This window comes from Podarcis cretensis (assembly GCF_951804945.1).
Source record: "Podarcis cretensis genome assembly, chromosome: 2".
Lineage (NCBI taxonomy): Eukaryota > Metazoa > Chordata > Lepidosauria > Squamata > Lacertidae > Podarcis > Podarcis cretensis.
The window spans coordinates 24,026,158-24,045,497 of record NC_137171.1 but is presented as its reverse complement, the minus strand read 5'-3'; the positions used below and the strand labels follow the sequence as shown (position 1 = coordinate 24,045,497).

At 42.4% G+C, this 19,340-nt stretch overlaps 1 protein-coding gene and 1 long non-coding RNA gene across 11 annotated transcripts in view; one reads left to right on the top strand and one right to left on the bottom strand.

The window, feature by feature from the left end:
- The window catches only part of LOC307210110, a 75,607-nt gene that overhangs the window by 14,076 nt on the left and 42,191 nt on the right, over positions 1-19,340 (top strand). For 5 of the 6 annotated variants that reach the window (XR_013835830.1, XR_013835831.1, XR_013835832.1 and 2 more), the window contains exon 2: positions 64-194. This is a non-coding gene — a long non-coding RNA (uncharacterized lncRNA). Of the gene's footprint in view, positions 1-63; positions 195-16,535; positions 18,387-19,340 lie in introns of those variants that run through there. The other variant, XR_013835835.1, reaches the window with a different exon arrangement.
- Positions 11,449-19,340, bottom strand: part of CEP112 (centrosomal protein 112) — a 210,426-nt gene continuing 202,534 nt past the window's right edge. For 3 of the 5 annotated variants that reach the window (XM_079965385.1, XM_079965387.1, XM_079965388.1), the window contains 3 exons: positions 19,030-19,131; positions 15,015-15,079; positions 11,449-11,896 (listed from right to left, as the gene is read on the bottom strand). In XM_079965385.1, coding sequence (XP_079821511.1) covers positions 11,893-11,896; positions 15,015-15,079; positions 19,030-19,131 — 171 coding nt within the window. In that variant the 3' untranslated portion in view covers positions 11,449-11,892. Of the gene's footprint in view, positions 11,897-14,766; positions 15,080-19,029; positions 19,132-19,340 lie in introns of those variants that run through there. The other 2 variants (XM_079965386.1, XR_013835792.1) reach the window with 2 other exon arrangements.

Genomic DNA, 19,340 nt, shown 5'->3' with positions numbered 1-19,340 from the left:
TCAGCTGTAAGGTTTCGTTTGATAGAGATGTTCATTTTCTCCTGTACCCCCCTTTTTTTACAGTGCAAGAGAATTATGGACGGCCTCTACATTCGAGTCACGTCCATATGAGGAACCGGACTGTCTCTATACCTGGCAGCAGCCGCCTTGAGCAGAGTTCAACCTCACTGGCATCTCCCGAGAACAGTGAAAAGGTACAATGGAGCTTTGTGGTTTTGTCTTGCTTACATTGGATTCACAGCGGGCCTCCATTATTTATTTAATGTATTATATTAGACTTGCAGTATTTGAAATTTCACAAAAGCACACTAGAAAACTACCAGTTTCCTTTTATTTAGTTGCTATTTGAGGTTTTAAAGATCTGTCTGAAAAGGTTAAAAAAAAATGAGAAAATGAAAGTGTAACCCACAGACATTGAAATTTGTTATTTAATCCGTCGTCTACCTCTCTGCCTTGAACTCTAATCAAGGTGTTTCACACAGAAAGGAAGCAACTAAACCTCCTCACTCCAAGAATTAAAATCCTCGTAGTGTTCGTGTGTACTGTTCTTATTTTGAGATGTAGAGTTGAGAGATGTTTTCGAAGCATCCCAGGCACAACCTGGAACAATTTTCCGTGGAGAACAAAGTGCAGAGCCAGCAGGTTCAAGAGAGACAGGCAATTTGAGGCCCTGTTGAATTTGCTTTGAAGTCTTTGGAAGGTGCTATAACACCAAGAGCTATTATTATGTTAATGTACTGTGGACCAGATTCTGCAGGCTGTTCCATAAACCATCATCCTCAGCATTCCATCCCCTGTTCCCTGAAGGTCATAACCCTGACATCTGGTTTATGACCCTTAAAACTGAAGACTCCTCTTCCCTGTACATATGCCTCACGATCAGAGGTAGGTCAGAGTCGGAAGGACAATTTGCAGCTTGAGTGTTTTGCAAGGATGCAAATTGCGTTATGAATCTCAGAAATGCAAATGGTGGAGTTTTCTCATTAGCTGCTGTGAGTGGGGGAAATGGAGATGGAGAATGTGTAGGTCATACAAACCTCAAAGGTTTATTTGTCCATGACGCTAATTCACTTCTGGGCTGTTTGCCTAATGCAGTCTTCTCTCACTCCCAAGGATATTGTGAAGTATTTAAACTGCTGGAAACGACCAGCAAGGATTGGTGCAACCTATTGGTTACTTGTTCAATTAAAACATCTCAAAAATGAAAGCTACTGAGAACGTGTTACGGAGATTAAACTAGATCTGAACTGGTAATCTTAATTTTACTTTGGAACGCTTATAAAGCAAAACAACTAGCTACTAGTTTGGGTCTTTGAGGTCACAGCCCTTTGTTCTCTTAAGTCCGAAGGTGCATCGAGTTCCAGGTTATTTGATTACGTTGCATTTTGTACCCTTCTTTCCCCTTCCTATACTGGCTAACATCAATAAAAAGCAAAATAGCTAATCAACAACAAAATAATCCAAATAAAACAGGGGGAAAAATCAAAGTGGCAGATAAAAAGATCAGTAAACAAACAACCAATTGGAAAAATCTTGCACAAGACAGGCTTGCCGGATGATCTCAAAGTTCAGACTGATTAATGTAGGGGGATTTTGCCCTTTGGATAACTTGGCCCCAAGCTGTTTGGGGCTTTAAAGGTAATAACCTCCCTCACCTTAAATTGCATAAGGAAATCGGCCTACAGCTAAGCAGTAGACATAACAAGGAAGCAACATGATCCTTAATGGCAACATAGCACAACAACGGAAATTTCTGAATGGTCTTCAAGGGCAGCCTCGCAAAGAGAGCTTGACAGTAGTCCAGCAAGAGGCCTAGCATGGTGTAATGGTTTACAGTACTTCACAAGGACCTAACCTGAGCATAGGCCCTTGTAGCCACTGTGACAACTTGAGCAAAGCTAAATCAAGGAACATCCCCCCAAATCTGATCTTTTGAGAGATTTCTTACTTAATGCGCAGTAGTCCAGTGAATTAAAAGATGTTACACCTCTTATCACACTCAGTCTTGTACTTAAGGTGCTGTTGTTAGATTGGACCCCAGATGATGGAATGGTTGTTTTTGTGACAAGGTAAACAATAATTTAATTTAGATTCCTGGTCTAAAATTCAGGTTTAGATCCTGGATTCAGTTATGCAACCACCACGTACAGTACTGAGATTAGTTCTGGGGGCAAACATAGATGATGGGAATGGAGGCTGGTCCATTAGGGCAAATGGGGGCTTGCCCTACTAAGCTGTCAGCTGCCAGCTGTCCCTACCCTCAGCCTAATCCCTTAGTTACAAAGCAGTCTGGGTTGGAGGTTGATAGCTTCCTTCTCCTTTGTCTCAGTGTTGCCCTTGTAGCACTCAGCAGGGAGAGAATGGGGTGAAAAATAGAATTAGTTGGCTCTATGTATCACTGGCTCTGGCTGTTGGCCAACCCGGCTTCCACCATACCAATCATGAGTAGGAAACATGAGAAGCAACAATTTTAAGATCGAAACAGACAAGATGTGAAAGTAATGCTCCATTTAAAAACAAACAAACAAACAAACAAACAAACAAACAAACCTGAAATGTATAGTAGTCCTGTTCTAAACTGAATCTGGACAGTTGTATCCAGCAAGTATCTTTTGCACAGAGCTATCAAACCATACCTAGGAGAAGTATGGGACTGTTCTGTAGGTATACTGCTTTCATGCTCGACTTCTACACTCAGATTTCTTGATGCAAGAATGGTTGAAGATCTATGTGTTGCATCCAGGGCTGCAAGAGGAGAGTTCTACTTGTGCACCAAGACTTCCCCTTCCTCTCCTCTCCCGTGCCCTGAAAATCTTTTCCAAATGGAGACTCCAACCCTCTGGAGCAGGGTGCACTGGGGAGAAGAGGGGAAATGATATTGTGCAAGCAGAAGTCTGCTGTCTTGGAGCCGCAGAACAGCAGCATTTAATATAATCCTATAAGCGATGAACATGAGTTTGACCAAGCTGCGGGAGGCAGTGGAAGACAGGAGTGCCTGGTGTGCTCTGGTCTATGGGGTCACGAAGAGTCGGACACGACTAAATGACTAAACAACAAATAACAATATCTGAATACCAGTAGCTGGGTACAGACATTTTACATGGAAATCAGCCCTGAGTGCTCACTGGAAGGACAGATCATGAAGCTGAGGCTCCAATACTTTGGCCACCTCATGAGAAGAGAAGACTCCCTGGAAAAGACCCTGATGTTGGGAAAGTTTGAGGGCACAAGGAGAAGGGGACGACAGAGGACGAGATGGTTGGACAGTGTTCTCGAAGCTACCAGCATGAGTTTGACAAAACTGTGGGAAGCAGTGGAAGACAGGAGTGCCTGGCGTGCTCTGGTCCATGGGGTCACGAAGAGTCAGACACGACTAAACGACTAAACAACGACAACAACACTAAAAATAGGTGTCTTCTGGTTTGAATTTAATCTTCTAGAATTGAAGAATGAGGGTAGTAGACACGTTCCATTTGATTAGGGTCAGAGATGGAGCACCTACAGCCCTCCAGATGCTGCTGAACTCCAACTCCCATCAGCTCCAGCCACTGTGGCCAAATGTCAAGGATGATGGGAGATGATGTTCAGCAAATCTGGAGGGCTGCAGGTTCCTCACTCCTGGTTATGGTTTGAAAACTGTGCTCTGAGGAGTCTAGGAAGCTGTTGACAGCTTATCAGTGGCAAGACTACACAACAACAGCCTGTTCTTCACTTGAGGGTTGTTGGGTTTTTTTACCCAAAGGGGATGTAGGATGTGGTGGAAGAGTGAACTCTCAGTGGTGATAGTGCCCAGCAGGCTTAGACAGCACTTTGTTAAGAAAGGTCCTTCTACTGAGGTTCTTTGGTCTTGTGAATCATGCATTTAAACTTAAGGATTTTGACTTTATCGTCTTTATTCATTGTTTTAGATCAGAGTTTTCCAACCTTCTCATGTTGGCGACACACTTTTTTAAGACATGCATCATTTCGCGACACAGTAATTCAATTTTACTAGCAAACCGGATATTAAACTAACCCCTTATAAGAGCATTTGTGCAACACACCTACACACTGTAGCTGACACACTAGCATGCCGCGATACGCAATTTGGAAAGCTCTGTCCTTCAGAGTAGACTTCCTTCTCTTAAATTGTGCAACAGAGCCATATACAGTGATGGCTCTGTATAAATAACAGTTAATAATGTGATAATAAGTGGAAAGAGTGATGCTTCCTGAATATCCTGCTTGCGGCTTCCCACGTGCTGTGCATGGGAAGCACAGAACCCTGGACTAGATAGGCATTTTGGTCTGACCCAACCGGGCTTTTCTTATAGAAAGGCATTCTACTGTGCATTTTAGAGCTACAGATTTATCACAGTCACAAACCAACTTAAGTTGATATGCCCAGGGTAATTAATGTTAAGTTTCATGCATTACATCTCAGCCACTAAGGGTTGATAGGAGCCTAGCGTTATTAGTTTGGAGAATGTCTTGCAGGAAAGATTTTAAGGGCAAATCAAAAGCCCCAAAAGGGCAACAGGAAAGAAGCTCTAGACTGCAATCCAAAACCCACTTACCTGATGGCTCCATTGACATACAATACACCACATTTCTGAGTAAATGTGTAATAGGATTGTACAGTAAGCCTGCCAACTTGGTACTTCCTATCCTTTGCCTCTATAGAAATGATCCATATTACCTTCGCTGGTATGCAGTGTTCCCCCCTAGGTGCCGGTACTCACCATAAAGTTGTTACAGTAAGCGCCACACTTTTTAACAACAACAACAACAAAAAGAGGTGCTGGTACTGTGTACCACTGAGTACCTCCTGAAAAAAAGCACTACTGGTATGCTTTCTCATAATGCAATATAATCAGAAACAGCTTCCCCTGGAGCAATTGTTCTGTGGCATCTCCAAGCCGCTTCCTTGCTGATGGGAGCTGAGGGGGGCGGGCAAACAAAACCTGCAGAAGCCGCATCTGCATTCCAGTTTCCCCAGCCACTCTGGGCAGCTCCCAACAGAATATTAAAAACACAATAAAACTTCAAACATTAAAATCTTCCCAATACAGGGCTGCCTTCAGATGTCTTCTGAAAGTCAGATAGTTGTTTGTTTCATTGACATCTGATGGGAGGGCGTTCCACAGGGCAGGCACCACTACCGAGAAGGCCCTCTGCCTGGTTCCCTCTAACCTCACTTCCCGCAGGGAGGGAACAGCCAGAAGGCCCTCGGAGCTGGACCTCAGTGTCCTGGCAGAACGGTGGGGGTGGAGATGCTGGACCTCAGTGTCCTGGCAGAACGGTGGGGGTGGAGATGCTCCTTCAGATATACTGGGCCGAGGCCGCTTAGGGCTTTAAAGGTCAGCACCAACACTTTGAATTGTGCTCAGAAATGGACTGGGAGCCAATGTAGGAGTGCCAGTGCTACTTCCTAGTACCCTGACTGAACTCTTTCAGAGAAAGGTGGGGTTTTTTTTGGGGGGGGGGTTTCCCTCTTGATCTGCAATCTGCTGGAATGTGGATGTTTAACACAGAGAAAGCTTGGGAACACAAGCAAGCATGTGTCCCCTGGAAAATGCAAGCTAAGTTAATGGTGGCATTTACAGAGGCATAACTTTTTTCACAGGTGTGGTATTGGGGGGGGGGGGTTAACCGCCCTCCCCTATGTTTCAGATGACAAAAATGTTCTTCTTGAGGTGCACCTGTCCCTGAGCAGTGAGACAAGAAAATGAACCACAACAATGCTCTTAATATACACTGGTTTTTGGAATCTAAACTTAGATGTATCCAACACTTTGAATTTCATAGTCAAGCTTAGAATATCCAATCCTTTGAACTTTTAAAGGGTACCACTGGCACCCCTGAAATCTCTTCTCACCCTCCATTAGTACTGGAATGGCCCACAAGTGCTTCCGAACCTCCTCCATCTGTGTTTGAACATCATGCTTGTCAATGTAATACTATTCAATCATGCAATTTCAGTTCCACTTTAGAAATTTGTGCCTACTGACTGGGCCAAGATAGCATATGAAAATGGTGATCTAGCTATTTCTAGGTGTGGTGGAAATTAACCGTGTTATTTCTAGATGGTGATGCTTTGTGTGTTGTATGCCGTGCCATCCCATTCATGATGCCAACCCTTCCCTTACCAAATCTTAAAGCACAATGGAAAGGAATCCCTCAGACACTTTTGATGCATCATCGGAATGGTGGGAAAGATTCTGAGCAAAGGCAGGCACCTGGGAAACATTCTGTGAGCCAAATGGGTAAGTGGGAAAATTGACACTTCGGGAGCTATGATGTCACTTGTGGAGCCCTCTGGAATGGCCAAATGGTCTACAAAAGCATTCTAGTGCTTTAAAAATAATGTTATATGAATCAATATCTTCCACAGGTAGTAGGGCCATGACTGAATGAAAACAAAGTTTGAGTGTGGCTGCAAACAAATGTATTATACTTGGTGTTGAACACCTTTATCAGGGAAATACACCTTGGTGTGTTCAAAACCAGTTCAACAAAAGTTATACAGGCCAATCCTATACGTGTCTAACTCAGAAGTAAGCTCCATCGTTTTCTTACTTACTTAAGTGTATATATAGGACTACAGTCACAGAGATTCAGGTTTTAACATTGCAGGAGTGCAAATCAAGTTCTCTAGTGAGCAAGGGCTCCCCTTTCACTTCCATACCAAAGGCAGCTTAATGTGAAAACGAGTCACATGAAAGCTTCACACATGACCTGCAGTTCTCATGAGCAGAGGGAATATTGGATCAGGACTAACATAGTTTGCATCTGGAAAAGCCAATATGGTGCCGTTCAGATGCTGTGGGGACTACAATTCCCACCAGCGCAAGTTGGTATGGCAAATGTTCAGGGATGATGGGAGTTAGAGCCTCACAACATATGAAGGGCACCATATTTGCTACCCCTGACTCAGGCTCATTTATTGGAAAAAAGGAGTAACATCTGTGATGCTTACAATTCTAAGAAGAAAATGTATGGTGCATTACTGTCTGCAAATTTCCACCTTAGTCCTACAAAGCTACTGCATTTCAGTGTAAAGTTACAACGATTTTCCTCTGTGTGTGTGTGTGTGTGTGTGTGTGTGTGTAATATATATATATGACTCCCCAAAATGAAGGAAAGGTGAACGGTTCCCCATTATATCCCAGCTTGTTACCGTTTGAGATACTTTTAAGGAGTCTGTCACCCTTGTGCGATAGCTCTGGAAAGACAATGGGTTGTACCTAATGCAATACTCAAGAGTAGACCCATTAAAATTAATGGGAATGACAATCTTAGTTCCATTAACTTCAACGGGCGGTAGTCAACTAAATCCTTGCACAAGAGGAACAACTTCTGCTTGCACGATGGGACTCCCCCTGCTTGCCCAAATATGATCCTGATGGTTGGGGAACAAATTCAGAGTATGCACAGGGAGAGGAGATTGGGGGAGAAGAGTCCCTTTGCCCAAGCACAAATAGCTCTACTTCCACAACAATTTACTTAGTGCTATGCTGAGTTCAACCAGGGCTTTTTCTCCAGCCGGAACTTGCTGGAACCTCTCAGGTGGGTTCTGGCACCTCTCCAATGCCATCCTAAGAGAATGAGGGAGGTGTTCATGGTGAGTTGTGGCACCTCTTTTTTCTAGAAAAATAGCACCGAGTGCAACCCAGTGGGTCTGCTCCGAGTAAAATTTTTTTGGATACAACCCATTCTGTTCTCTCTCTCAAGAGTGGAATGCAGTAATTATGACTATAACACAGTGGGGTGAATCTGAGTTGGGCAGATTTTGACCAGGATCCCATATGTTAAGATTGTAAAGAAAATGAGTTTCTCCCCCCCCCCCTCTCTCTCTCTCACACACACTCAAATTAACCAATGGTTTGGCTTCTTCTGGCTTTACATTTAAAAAGCCATACCCTTCTGCCGTATGTTTTTCAATTGCATCCTTTGGTTCATTTCACACACACCCTCTAGCCCAGGAGTAACCCATAACCTTCAGTGCAGGGGAGCCCAAAGGGGTGCTGGTTATGTTTGTATAGCCTATGGGAGCTTTGTAAACCACAAAAGCAAAAAACAAAAACAAAACCCAAGCATCATAAAAGCCCAACCAATTTTAAGTGTGTGTGTTAGGTTACCAAACTTAAACACAAAATGCAGTGCGGATGGGCTACGTTTGTACAATGTTGCACAAAAAAGAAATGTAGGAAACCCTCGCTGTAACACTAATACTGGGGGGGGGGGGGGCAGGGAGCACTAGCACAAAAGCCAAACTGTTTTTTCCTTTTTTTGGGTTACCAGACTTAGAACTGATCACGCAATTTCATTTCAGTAACTTACAATTTCTACTCTATTTGATAATGTGCTGTAAAAGAGCCAACTTTCTTTAATGACAAGGCTTTAAGAGGAATGACTTTTCTGAACAAAAAATATCAAAGCTGAGCAAAGATGAGGTTTTTTTTTAAAAAAAGGAAACCATGAATTAAAATGACCTTGTGTTCCGAAACTTTTTCACACATTGCTTGATGTTCTCAGTTCCTCTCCCCTGCCAGCGCCCCCACCCCAGAAACAGAGCTGGTGCCTTTGGCAAATGGAGACTTGAGAGGGCGGAGAAATCATAATCTCACTGCATTATCTACTGGAACTGCTTAGCACTGAGGGTGCCTGGTGTTTTTCAGCGTAACCTTTAGCAGTTATTAAAGCAATCACAAATATTTTCTTCCTATCGGAGTTGGAGTCCTCTCTGCTAGGAGCAAAGGCTGAACACAGCATGAACCACTGAAGTTGTTTTTATAAGAGAGCTGAACAACTAACAAGAGCGCAACAGCTCTGCTGCAGGAGAAAATAAATAAATGAACCTACCATGTTACAATTAAAGCACCGTTATATCATGCACAGCCAAAAAAGGGGCAAGGGTATTATAACTAAGAAAACAAACACGTGTTACTTGGGTAACAAAAAGAAAAGTGACTATCTGGGAAACAATACTTCACCTCAATAAAATACAGAATGCCATCTATATTGATGAAATAGTTAGGACCATTACATTTTTAAGGAAAGAAAAGAAAAAACATTTTGTACAGAACTCAACAATCTATTTATATTGCATTTTAATGTGCCAACAGACTGTGTAGTGACCAGGGAATACTGTATTGTGAATGAGTGATATGGAATGTATGTGTGTGCATATGTGTACGAGAGAGAAAGTAAGGAAGAAAAACGAGAGAGAGAGAGAGAGAGAGAGAGAGAGAGAGAGAGGTCTTAAGGAAATAGTCTTGTATTGGAAAATATCCATTAGCCTATCATCTGCTACTAACTGCCTGATAATAACCTGGAAGCAACCTGTGTTTTAAAAAGTCTTCATGCCACAAGTTTATTCCTCTGTAGACAGGGCAAGTCTGTAACATCCAGTTTCAGGGTCTCTACTGAATCCTTTTACCCCTACCTGTGTCTGCCAGTGAGAGTTTTGCTATGCTTCACAAGCTCACTAGTCTCTGTATGCACGTGCTCCCAGGAAACCCCATGCCTCACCAAATTCCAGCACCCAAGTATTTTTTTCCAAAGCTTTATGGCTTTGTTCAACTTACACAGTGATGTGTCCACAGTAGCTCCTCTTTGCAGGGCCCAGACGTTTGCTCAGTCTGAGCAAAGAGTCGGTTTTATATTGCTCCATTACATTCCCAAGAAAGTCATGTCCCTGTTACTTGCTGCTACAAGTGCTGTTCTCTTCCAAATGCAAGCCTAGGCCCACACATTAGTAGGGGTCAGCCTCAATTCAAAGCTTTGAGCAATGTGATTATTTCCCCCAGAGCAGTCCCCTTATACAGGATAAGTGTGTGATGTCATCACAAAGTTGGTATCTGGTGATATCTGAATCAACGTACCCGTTGGGAATCTACTACTGGCTGAGTTAACTGAGAGAAGGCTTCATTCGATGCAGCAGACCTCATGACCTAGGCCAGGGTTTCCCAAAGATGGGTCTCCAGCTGTTTCTGGACCACAACTCCCATCATCCCTGGCTAGCAAAACCAGTGGTCAGGGATAATGGGAACTGTAGTCCAACAACAGCTGGAGACCCTAGCTTGGGACTGACTGGCCCAGGCATCCCATGAGCACCGGTGGTCATGAAATTGGGTGAATGACTATACTCTTCATAAAGTAAAGTGAATAATATATACCCTGAAAGCAGCAAAACAGCATACCAATCAGAAATCGTAGGCTTGAATCTCACCTTTGTCATGGTCTTAGATGGCCTTAGGCAAGCCACTCTCAGCCTCCGTTTCCCCACCCCAATCTGCATAATGGGGAATATTAATAGTGACTTACAGAGTCCCTTTGAAGCACTTTGAACCTTGGAAGTCCTATACAAAACTATTATTATTTCTAACCTATCATCTAATGTTTCAAAATAGTTCATTGTGCAACATTTTGGACGTAAGCACCACGTTCCTCGAGTTGCAAGGTGCACAAGCATGTGGCATTTGCTTTGAGAGACATGAAACGAGGGCCCCAATCCTTGCCTAATCACTACTTCTGTATATTTCAAAGGGATAAATGGCAAATACATGTGTGTGCTCCTCTCAGTTGATGATGCTTTTAATTATTATTATTATCATTATTTCAAAAAAGAAAAAAGTTAAAAAGAAAACAAGGGTGGCTATTTACATAACGTTTTGTATTAAAAAATTGTTACATACAGAAGAATTTAGCTTTGAAACCTTTTGGTTGAAAATGGCTTACTTTTCAGCAAATGCTGCCTATCCTTACTTGGAGGTTGGAACACACTCCAGGCATGTGCTTCCTTAAATACTACTACTACTACTACTACTACTACTACTACTAATATCCTGCCTAAAGCAGGGAGTGTCAATGTGGTCCCTCTAGATGTTGTTGGATTCCAACTCCCATTAGTCCTAGCCAACATAGCCAGTGACAGGGAAGATGACGTGGGCATGTTTTGCAGTCCAGCAAGGCAACAGATTGGCTACTCCTGATGTAGACAATTCATTGTAATTTCCCTATCAGTGTTTCATATTGCTAGCTTCGATTTCCTACCAAACCCATCAGGAAATCCACGCTAAATGTTAAAGGAACTGCTCAAATAACATTTACACCTGAATTGTAGGGAAATACTTTTCCAAGGCCTGTAAAACAGTGTAAAAGTTTCCTTGTCAAGAGTCTACAATACACTTACAGTGTTTTGCTATAGCAAATTATTTAGAAGTTATGCACTCCAGACTAAGAGAGATTCTTATTATCCCTAGTGAAAGCACTTATTGTTCAATCAATTAGCCAAGCTAAGGAACAGAAACAATTATATAGTCTTTCCATATAGCCACAAAAGTGTACTCTACTAAATACAAAATCTTACAAGACGTTATCGATAAGAAACATTAAAGGAATCATTGCAGCTATTCTTGCAGCAAATGATATGTCACTGATAATGGAAATAATGTGGAAACATAATCTACAAAAAATACTTTAATATTACATAACATGTGAACATGAAAATAATGCCATATATGTTTTAACATATTTTGGACACTATAATAGTAATGATGATTCTAATAAGGACGTGATTTTTAGCATGTGTAAAAGCGAACAAACTGCAGCAGGAAGCTGGTAACAAAAGCAAAATGAGCAAACAAAATTAAGTTTTTCAGTAAGTATATTGACATATATAGATATCCAATATATCAAAAGCTTTAAAATTTGTAATATAATGATAAAATAATTCAAATAAGTGGTAACTTAAAATACTGTTATGAATGAAGGATGTGCTTTCAGAAACTTAATTACATTGTCTGATTTAACAAAACAACCACTGATCTCTCAGATTAGTTTCACAAGATCCAAATCTTCAAACCTGCTGAAAAGAAGTCCTCTGAAGAAACCAGTCAGCTCCAACAGTTACCTAAGAAATAAAATGTTCTCATCAGTCACAAATGTTCCCTTTACTACTGACAATGCTGAAAACACCAAACACTTTTCTACTTGCTGGGTTCAGAGCCCTCACTAAGAGGTAGTGCTTAAAGGTAAAGGTAAAGGGACCCCTGACCATTAGGTCCAGTCATGACTGACTCTGGGATTGCGCGCTCATCTCGCTCTATAGGCCGAGGGAGCCGGCGTTTGTCCACAGACAGCTTCCAGGTCATGTGGAAGCAGGGACCGAGCAACGGGAGCTCACCCCGTCATGGGGATTCGAACCACCGACCTTCTGATTGGCAAGTCCTAGGCTCTGTGGTTTAACCCACAGCGCACCCACGTCCCTGGTAGTGCTTAGAAGAGGTAGTGCTTAGAAGGACTTTAATAGTCAATTTGGAACATGGTCACCTGAGATACCTGCATGCAAAAAGGTAACAACTGGGATCTTAAAAAGCCATGTGCACAAAGGAGCATTTGAGGACCTTCTTCTCTATGGACCCTAATGCCCTGAAAAGCTGGTCCTGAGTGTTGGGAGACTAGCAGGACTGGCATTTAAGACAATGGACAGAATCTAATTTATCCAGTGCTGTTGCTCCAACAGAAGCTGTCCACTAAAGGAACAAGGAGTGAGGCAACTTTTGCCACTCCCCCCCCGCCCCGAAGTCTGTTTGGGGGACCAGGGGCACCAGTAAAACCACTTCTCTATTAGGGGATACTACTTGCTGGATCAAAATGTAGCCACTAACCAGATACAACCCATTGTAAAGAGATGCAATGCAGATAGAAGTGAAAATGGGTTCAAGCCCTTATAGGTGGTGATGCTTTAACCAAAGGTTCCCAAACTTATTTGGCCTATTGCCCACTTTTCTTTTTCTTTTTTTATAAAGATTTTGAAAGTTACAAAAAATAAAAAGAAAAAAGAAAAATAACAAAAACATAAAAATACACACACAAACAATTTAAAAAACAACAAATCAACAAACCTTTACATAGCTTTCTTTCCTTTGCTTATTTCCTTGACCTCCTCACACCTCCCTTTTTTGTATTCTAGTTCAATTAGGTGTTTCAGCAAATCCTTTCCAGCTTTGTTTTTATCCTAATAATTTATCTTAATATATTATAATTCTCGTCTTTCACCAATTAATAAATCAGTTTTAACCTATTGCCCACTTTTCAGGGGGGGGGAATATATACTTAGCACCCCCTGGAAATCGACCTTCTTTAAATGAAGGGGCAGGGCTGGATTTGCAGCCTGTCTGCCATTGGTCAAATAGCCAGACAAGCTTCCTGGGCCTGGGATCACCAAAGCCCAGAAAAACCTCTCGCCTCCAGTTGGATCCAGGGGTGGCGTTGTCGTCCCCCCGCAACAGAGCCCAACCTGGCAGTAAGCATCATTACACAACAGATGGAACATGTATGAACTGTTTTTCAATTGTTTTCTCCTCTCTTCTTTCTTTATGCTTCTACCGCCCCCTTATTTTTATTTAGTGCCCCCCAACTGCACACAGGGCATGGTATTGCCCACTTTGGGAAACACTGCTTTAGACAATGCTCTTGGGACCTCAACCAACTTGTACAATGAGAAATGCTTGCCGTACTTTCATCTTTGGTATGAATAGTCAGTCCTCTCAGACGTGCTATCTGCAATGCATCATCACTGAGCCCCTTATTATTTTCTGTGCATGTGGGAACAGACCTGCAGGTACAACATGCTGGATGGTGGATGGTGAGATAATTTTTTTGTTACCTAAGCTCATAAGACATGGATTCTCCATGCAGAATATATATTGTGTGCAGGCAAACCACTCCATTGAGTGATGTCCCCACCTCTACAGTGCTTTATAAAGTAACTTACATATTATTTCTTCCTTCGCTCTCTAATTCTGCTTTTCCAAAAGGCAAAGCAGTGGCCCAGCATTCAGGACTTCTGGGTCAAGTAGCCATAGCTTCAAATTAGTATGCAGGAACTGGGAAATATTTGTTTGTTTGTTTCATAAAATTTGTACACTGCTGGATTGTAAAAGAGCTCAAAGCGGTTTACCAAAAGATAAAACAAAAAAATCAAGAAAAATTACAGCTCTGCTTTAAAACATACAAAAATTAAAATACTAAAACACATTAAAACTGCCTCAACTTCCTTAGCATCTGGGTAAGGCTTGTCTAAACAGGAATGTTTTTAACAGGTGCCAAAATGGAAACAGTGTAGGCGACTGCTTGCTCTCAATGGTTATGAGGACCAGAACATGGCAGGATTTGAAGACATGAAGCTGGTTTCTGATCATGGCCTATTCTGGTTTTGGCAACCATAGTTACTCCGTTCAGACATACTGGGGGAAACTATGGCTAATTAATCGAGGAAGTCTTCAATCGTGATACACAAAGAAGGGAGGTGGGAAGGGGCAGAACAAGGACAAAATGTTCCAGCACAAGGCTCAAACTGAGCCAGAATCTCACACATAAGTTTAGCCCTCATTGTTGCTATCTGTTGAAATTAAATGAGGCCAAGGTCTATGGAGAAGCTTGTTGAGAAATCTGAGATATCCCTGCTTTCATGTTACAGTCTTACATCTTCCATACACACAGTTTCAATTAAAACCCTATTTGCATATCCTGCCCTGAAGAAATAAGGGGTGATCAGTGTGAAAACTTTCAGTGACATCACCTGGAAGGTCCCTTTCACTTAATCACCCATGTGAATCACCCTTCCCAAAGGTGCAGTTGCTGTTGCAACATCTGTGGCTATTTATTCACAATGGTGTGAATGTCTAAGTAAAGCTAAGTGGGTGAAGATCCGGTGCTTTGAAGATACAATCTGCAATATTACAAACTGCATCACCTTCGAAGGCGGAGGTGGTGTGTTGAGCCACCATCTCACGATGAATGCCAAGGCGAGGCCCAGGCTTGCAAGGCACCTGCAAGTTCTCATCTTGCTCGAACGCTAAGCACGGGGGTTACGGGAGGGGCGTAGCTTCCCAAAGTCGTTTTGTTTACCGAACAGTAAGCTGCTTTCAAACTTGCCAAGGCGCCGGAGTCCTTCTCAATACACTTTGCAGCTCTGCAATGCCAGGTGCGAAGTGTTACAGCCTGAAGAGGAAGTATCGGCTTACCTCCTGGTACGGTATGTGCTCAGTTCCTCTTGCAGGATGGATGCTCTTTTCTGCAGAAAATTCACCTGGAAAACACAGCTGTCATGACAAAGGGGCTCCCAGCTGACAGAAGACCGACGAACAATGGTTGTGGTTTCCCAGAGGTGTCCATTCATTTACCTTCATTATTTAAATTTGGTTTATCTGCATTTATTATCTATTTGCTGGTGGCTACTGTGCATTGCGCTAGCAAGGGAGGCAGCCTGAATGCAATCCAGCAAATTACATGATATGGAAACACCTTCCGTGACCCACATTCATACATATAGTCTAGAACTGCGCAACACCTTGAAAGAACATGTCGGTCGGGAGTGGTGTACTTTTAAAAACTTCAGCCTTAATAGATGCTTACAAGAACTCAGGGGTTTAGGAACTAAGCCTGGGTACAAGGCTCCCATGTTCTGCCATTTCAGTGTTAACAATGACACATCGCAGGCAATATTAAAATCCTTTGCCTTTGATTCTCCTTTTGGAAAAAGAAAGAAAAAGGATCAGACTGTCCTCACCAGAGAGGTAAAATCCTAAGCATACTCTAACAGGGCACTGGTGCCATGCTAGGACAGGACACAAAGAATACACTGAAAGTCTCAGAAGGGAGGAGGAGGCCAACATATTTTAAACATAAGCAAAGCTTTGTTTGAGAAGTGAATGTTTCCTATTTGTTCATTGTTAAAGCCGCCTGGTTGGTACTTTTACCCAGCCAAGCCCTCTCATTCCTCTGGAACAATTAATAACCCTGACAGGTGCAAGGATTCCACTGCTCTTTCCGTCTGATGTTTTTGAAGCAGGAATTTCAGCAATTTCAAAGGAGAGGACACCTGTGCTTCAGAAGGGAGCCCTGCTTACTGAACAGTCTGTAGCTGGCTACTGTATTTCACTGGCAGCTGCCAGCTAGGCTTTTTCTGCATTAACACCCACTATTAGGAGTCTGGAGTGACTTTTGCTCCTTTGAAATGCTGTGTATACTCACAAAAGCCCTGCAGGTGGAAATCAGATTTCATTAAAAAAATAAAAAGGAAAAAGAAACCAAACAACTCCAAACTTCACTACAGGGGAAGCTGCAGATTTTTCCAGTTGTCACCTCTTCAATGTTTTGTACTGGCAAAATTATTAGATAAGCACAGTTATTAACTTAAAATAGGTTTCCTAGTTAAATTCTTAACTCCTATATACCGTATTTTTTGCTCTATAAGACTCACTTTTTCCCTCCTAAAAAGTAAGGGGAAATGTTTGGCTTCTGAGATTCAGAATATATTTTTTCCTCCTCCAAAAACTAGGTGCGTCTTGTGGTCTGGTGCGTCTTATAGAGCGAAAAATACGATATACATGTCATTATTTTTTTTTGTTACTATGTTATATATATATATATATATATATATATATATATAGTAAACCACCCTGTGATCCTCGGATGTAGGGAAGTATAGAAATTTATTAAGTTAAGTAAGTAAATATTTATTTATTTATTTATTTATTTTGCAGTGAATTCCAATAGAAATTTGTTCCCACAAGCAAAAGCTTCTAAGAGTCTTCTGGAACCCTGGGGACCAAGGCTGCAATCCTAACTCCACTTCTAATACATGGTTAGAATTGTACTGAGACAAATTTATTACAGTGTAAGTTTCCATGGACTGTAGCCCAATAGCAGCTTATGCCATGATAAATTTGTTGGTCTTTAAGATGCCATATTTTTGCTACTAAGACATTCCCTCTAGAAATTATAAAACTCCTTTTATGATTGGCAAGTGGGGACACAGAACTTTTCGGTCACAGATATCCCATATAATGTTCCATTTTTATTTCTCTTATGTATTTATAAACAGAGGCTAAAAGCAAAATTAACAGTAAGTTTCTTTCTAATGGAGCTCCTCCTGTCTTCAAAGTTGGTGGTGTTTCATCCAATGTCTTATGTGCCAGAAATTATAGCGAGAAAATAACTCATTTCAAACTAGTATTTTACCAAATAAATATGTGGAAAAATGATTTTTTAACATTTTTTAAATTAAAGGTTTCCTCTCCTCATTCAGTGGGAACTCATATAACAAATATCCATTTTAACCTTTTGATCGTCCCCTGAAAAGCTCTGGAATTAAAGGAATGTGAGAGCAGCAAAGTATTTCAAGTTTCTCCAAGTAGAGCGCAAATGGCTCCTAAAGGGTCCTGCTCCAAAATGAATGAGTATATCATAGTATCGGAATGCTTGTTGTACACTCAGCAGTGGACTGAACAGTGCAGCCAAGCTGAACTGTATTCAGCCACTCTGTGCCTCCTTATTCTACACCCTTCTTATTCTTCTGATCCCTACACCCTGCCTGCACTCACATACAACAACAACAACAACAACAACAACAACAACAACAATAATAAATTTATACCCTGCCCATCTGGCTGGGTTTCCCCAGCCACTCTAGGCAGCACCCAACAGAATATTAAAGCCACAATAAAACATTGATCCTTAAAAACTTCCCTAAACAGGGCTGCCTTCAGATGTCTTCTAAAAGTCAGATAGTTGTTTATTTCCTTGACATCTGATGGGAGGGCATTCCACAGGGCGGGCACCACTACCAAGAAGGCCCTCTGCCTGGTTCCCTGTAACCTCACTTCTCGCAGTGAGGGAACCGCTAGAAGGCCCTGGGTGCTGGACCTCAGTGTCCGGGCTGAAAAATGGGGGTGGAGACGCTCCTATAGATACACAGAGGCAATCCCTGTCATGCCATGGTTGGAGTAGGGATGGCTATCCCATGGCCTTCAGATATTGTTGGATCCCAACTCCCATCAGCTCCACCTAGCATGACCAATGCTCAGGGATGATGGGAGTTGGGAGTCCAACAACATATGGAGGTTTGCAGGTTCCCTGTCATTGGGTTAGAGCAAAGTTTCCCAAACTTGGGTCTCCAGCTGTTTTTTGGACGACAGTCCCCATCATCCCTGAACACTGGTCCTACTAGTTAGGGATGATGGGAGTTGTAGTCCAACAACAGCTGGAGACCCAAGTTTGAGAAACCCTGGGCTAGAGGGTCGGACCAGGGTTCAAATCCCTACTCAGCCATGAAGCTCACTGATTGATCTTGGGCCACTGGCAGTGTCTCAGTCTAACCTACTTCGCAGGCTTGTTGGGAGGGTCAAATGGAGTGTAGGAGAGCATCACATTGCATCCTGAACTCCTCGTAGGAAAGGTGCAATATAAGCATCGTGATAAATAGGTAAAATGAACCAGAGAGCACAAGCCCCATTTTTGTGTGTCAGTAATGTCTTACTGCAGAAGTGTGGCATTGTCTTCCTCAATTGGGTCCTCATGGTGGAAAGCATAGCAGCATTGTAAAAATAAACCTACCTGTTGCGCTGTGGGTTAAACCACAGAGCCTAGGGCTTGCCGATCAGAAGGTCGGCGGTTCAATCCCCACGACGGGGTGAGCTCCCGTTGCTCAATACCAGCTCCTGCCAACCTAGCAGTTCGAAAGCACGTCAAAGTGCAAGTAGATAAATAGGTACCGCTCCGGCGGGAAGGTAAACAGTGTTTCCGTGTGCTGCTCTGGTTTGCCAGAAGCGGCTTAGTCATGCTGGCCACATGACCCGGAAGCTGTAGACCAGATCCCTCGGCCAATAAAGCAAGATGAGCGCTGCAACCCCAGAGATGGTCACGACTGGACCTAATGGTCAGGGTCCCTTTACCTTTACCTTAAGGAACAGCCACCATGCTCTATCTTTCAGGGAATTTTTAATGAACCCCCAAAGGGATAATTTGACCTCTTCCCATATGATTCTACTGCATATACAGCAGTAATGATTCAGCCACAGTATCAGCCATTCTGGTGAAAAACAGGCTGGAAAAGAAACCAAAATTAGGACTATGTACAACTAATGGCCAAACTGGGATGCTGTGTGCCATTAAATATATTGACAATTCTTGGAACCGTCAAATGTCAGGATGTGCACAGTTCCAGTCTTACAAAGAGAGGGACGTTTCAGATTTTACCTGAGATTTTAGCGAAATAATTGTGTCTTCAAGTTCTTGTCTCACAGATGCTGGCATCAGACCTTTGAGTTTGGTTTCATATTCCTGCCGTATAGAAGTCATCTGAAACCAAAGATATGAGCATTTACATAGCTAATAGGAGGTCACACAGTTGGGAGCTGTCACAGCCTACTTTTCCCAGTCTGAACTCCACATTCATCAAATCTATATGCAAGGTGTATAGATATACAAGAAAACAATTGTGTTGTGTTCCATTAAACTGAAGGATCCCTGAGTACTCTCACATGACAAATCAAGGTTGTCTCCTTCTT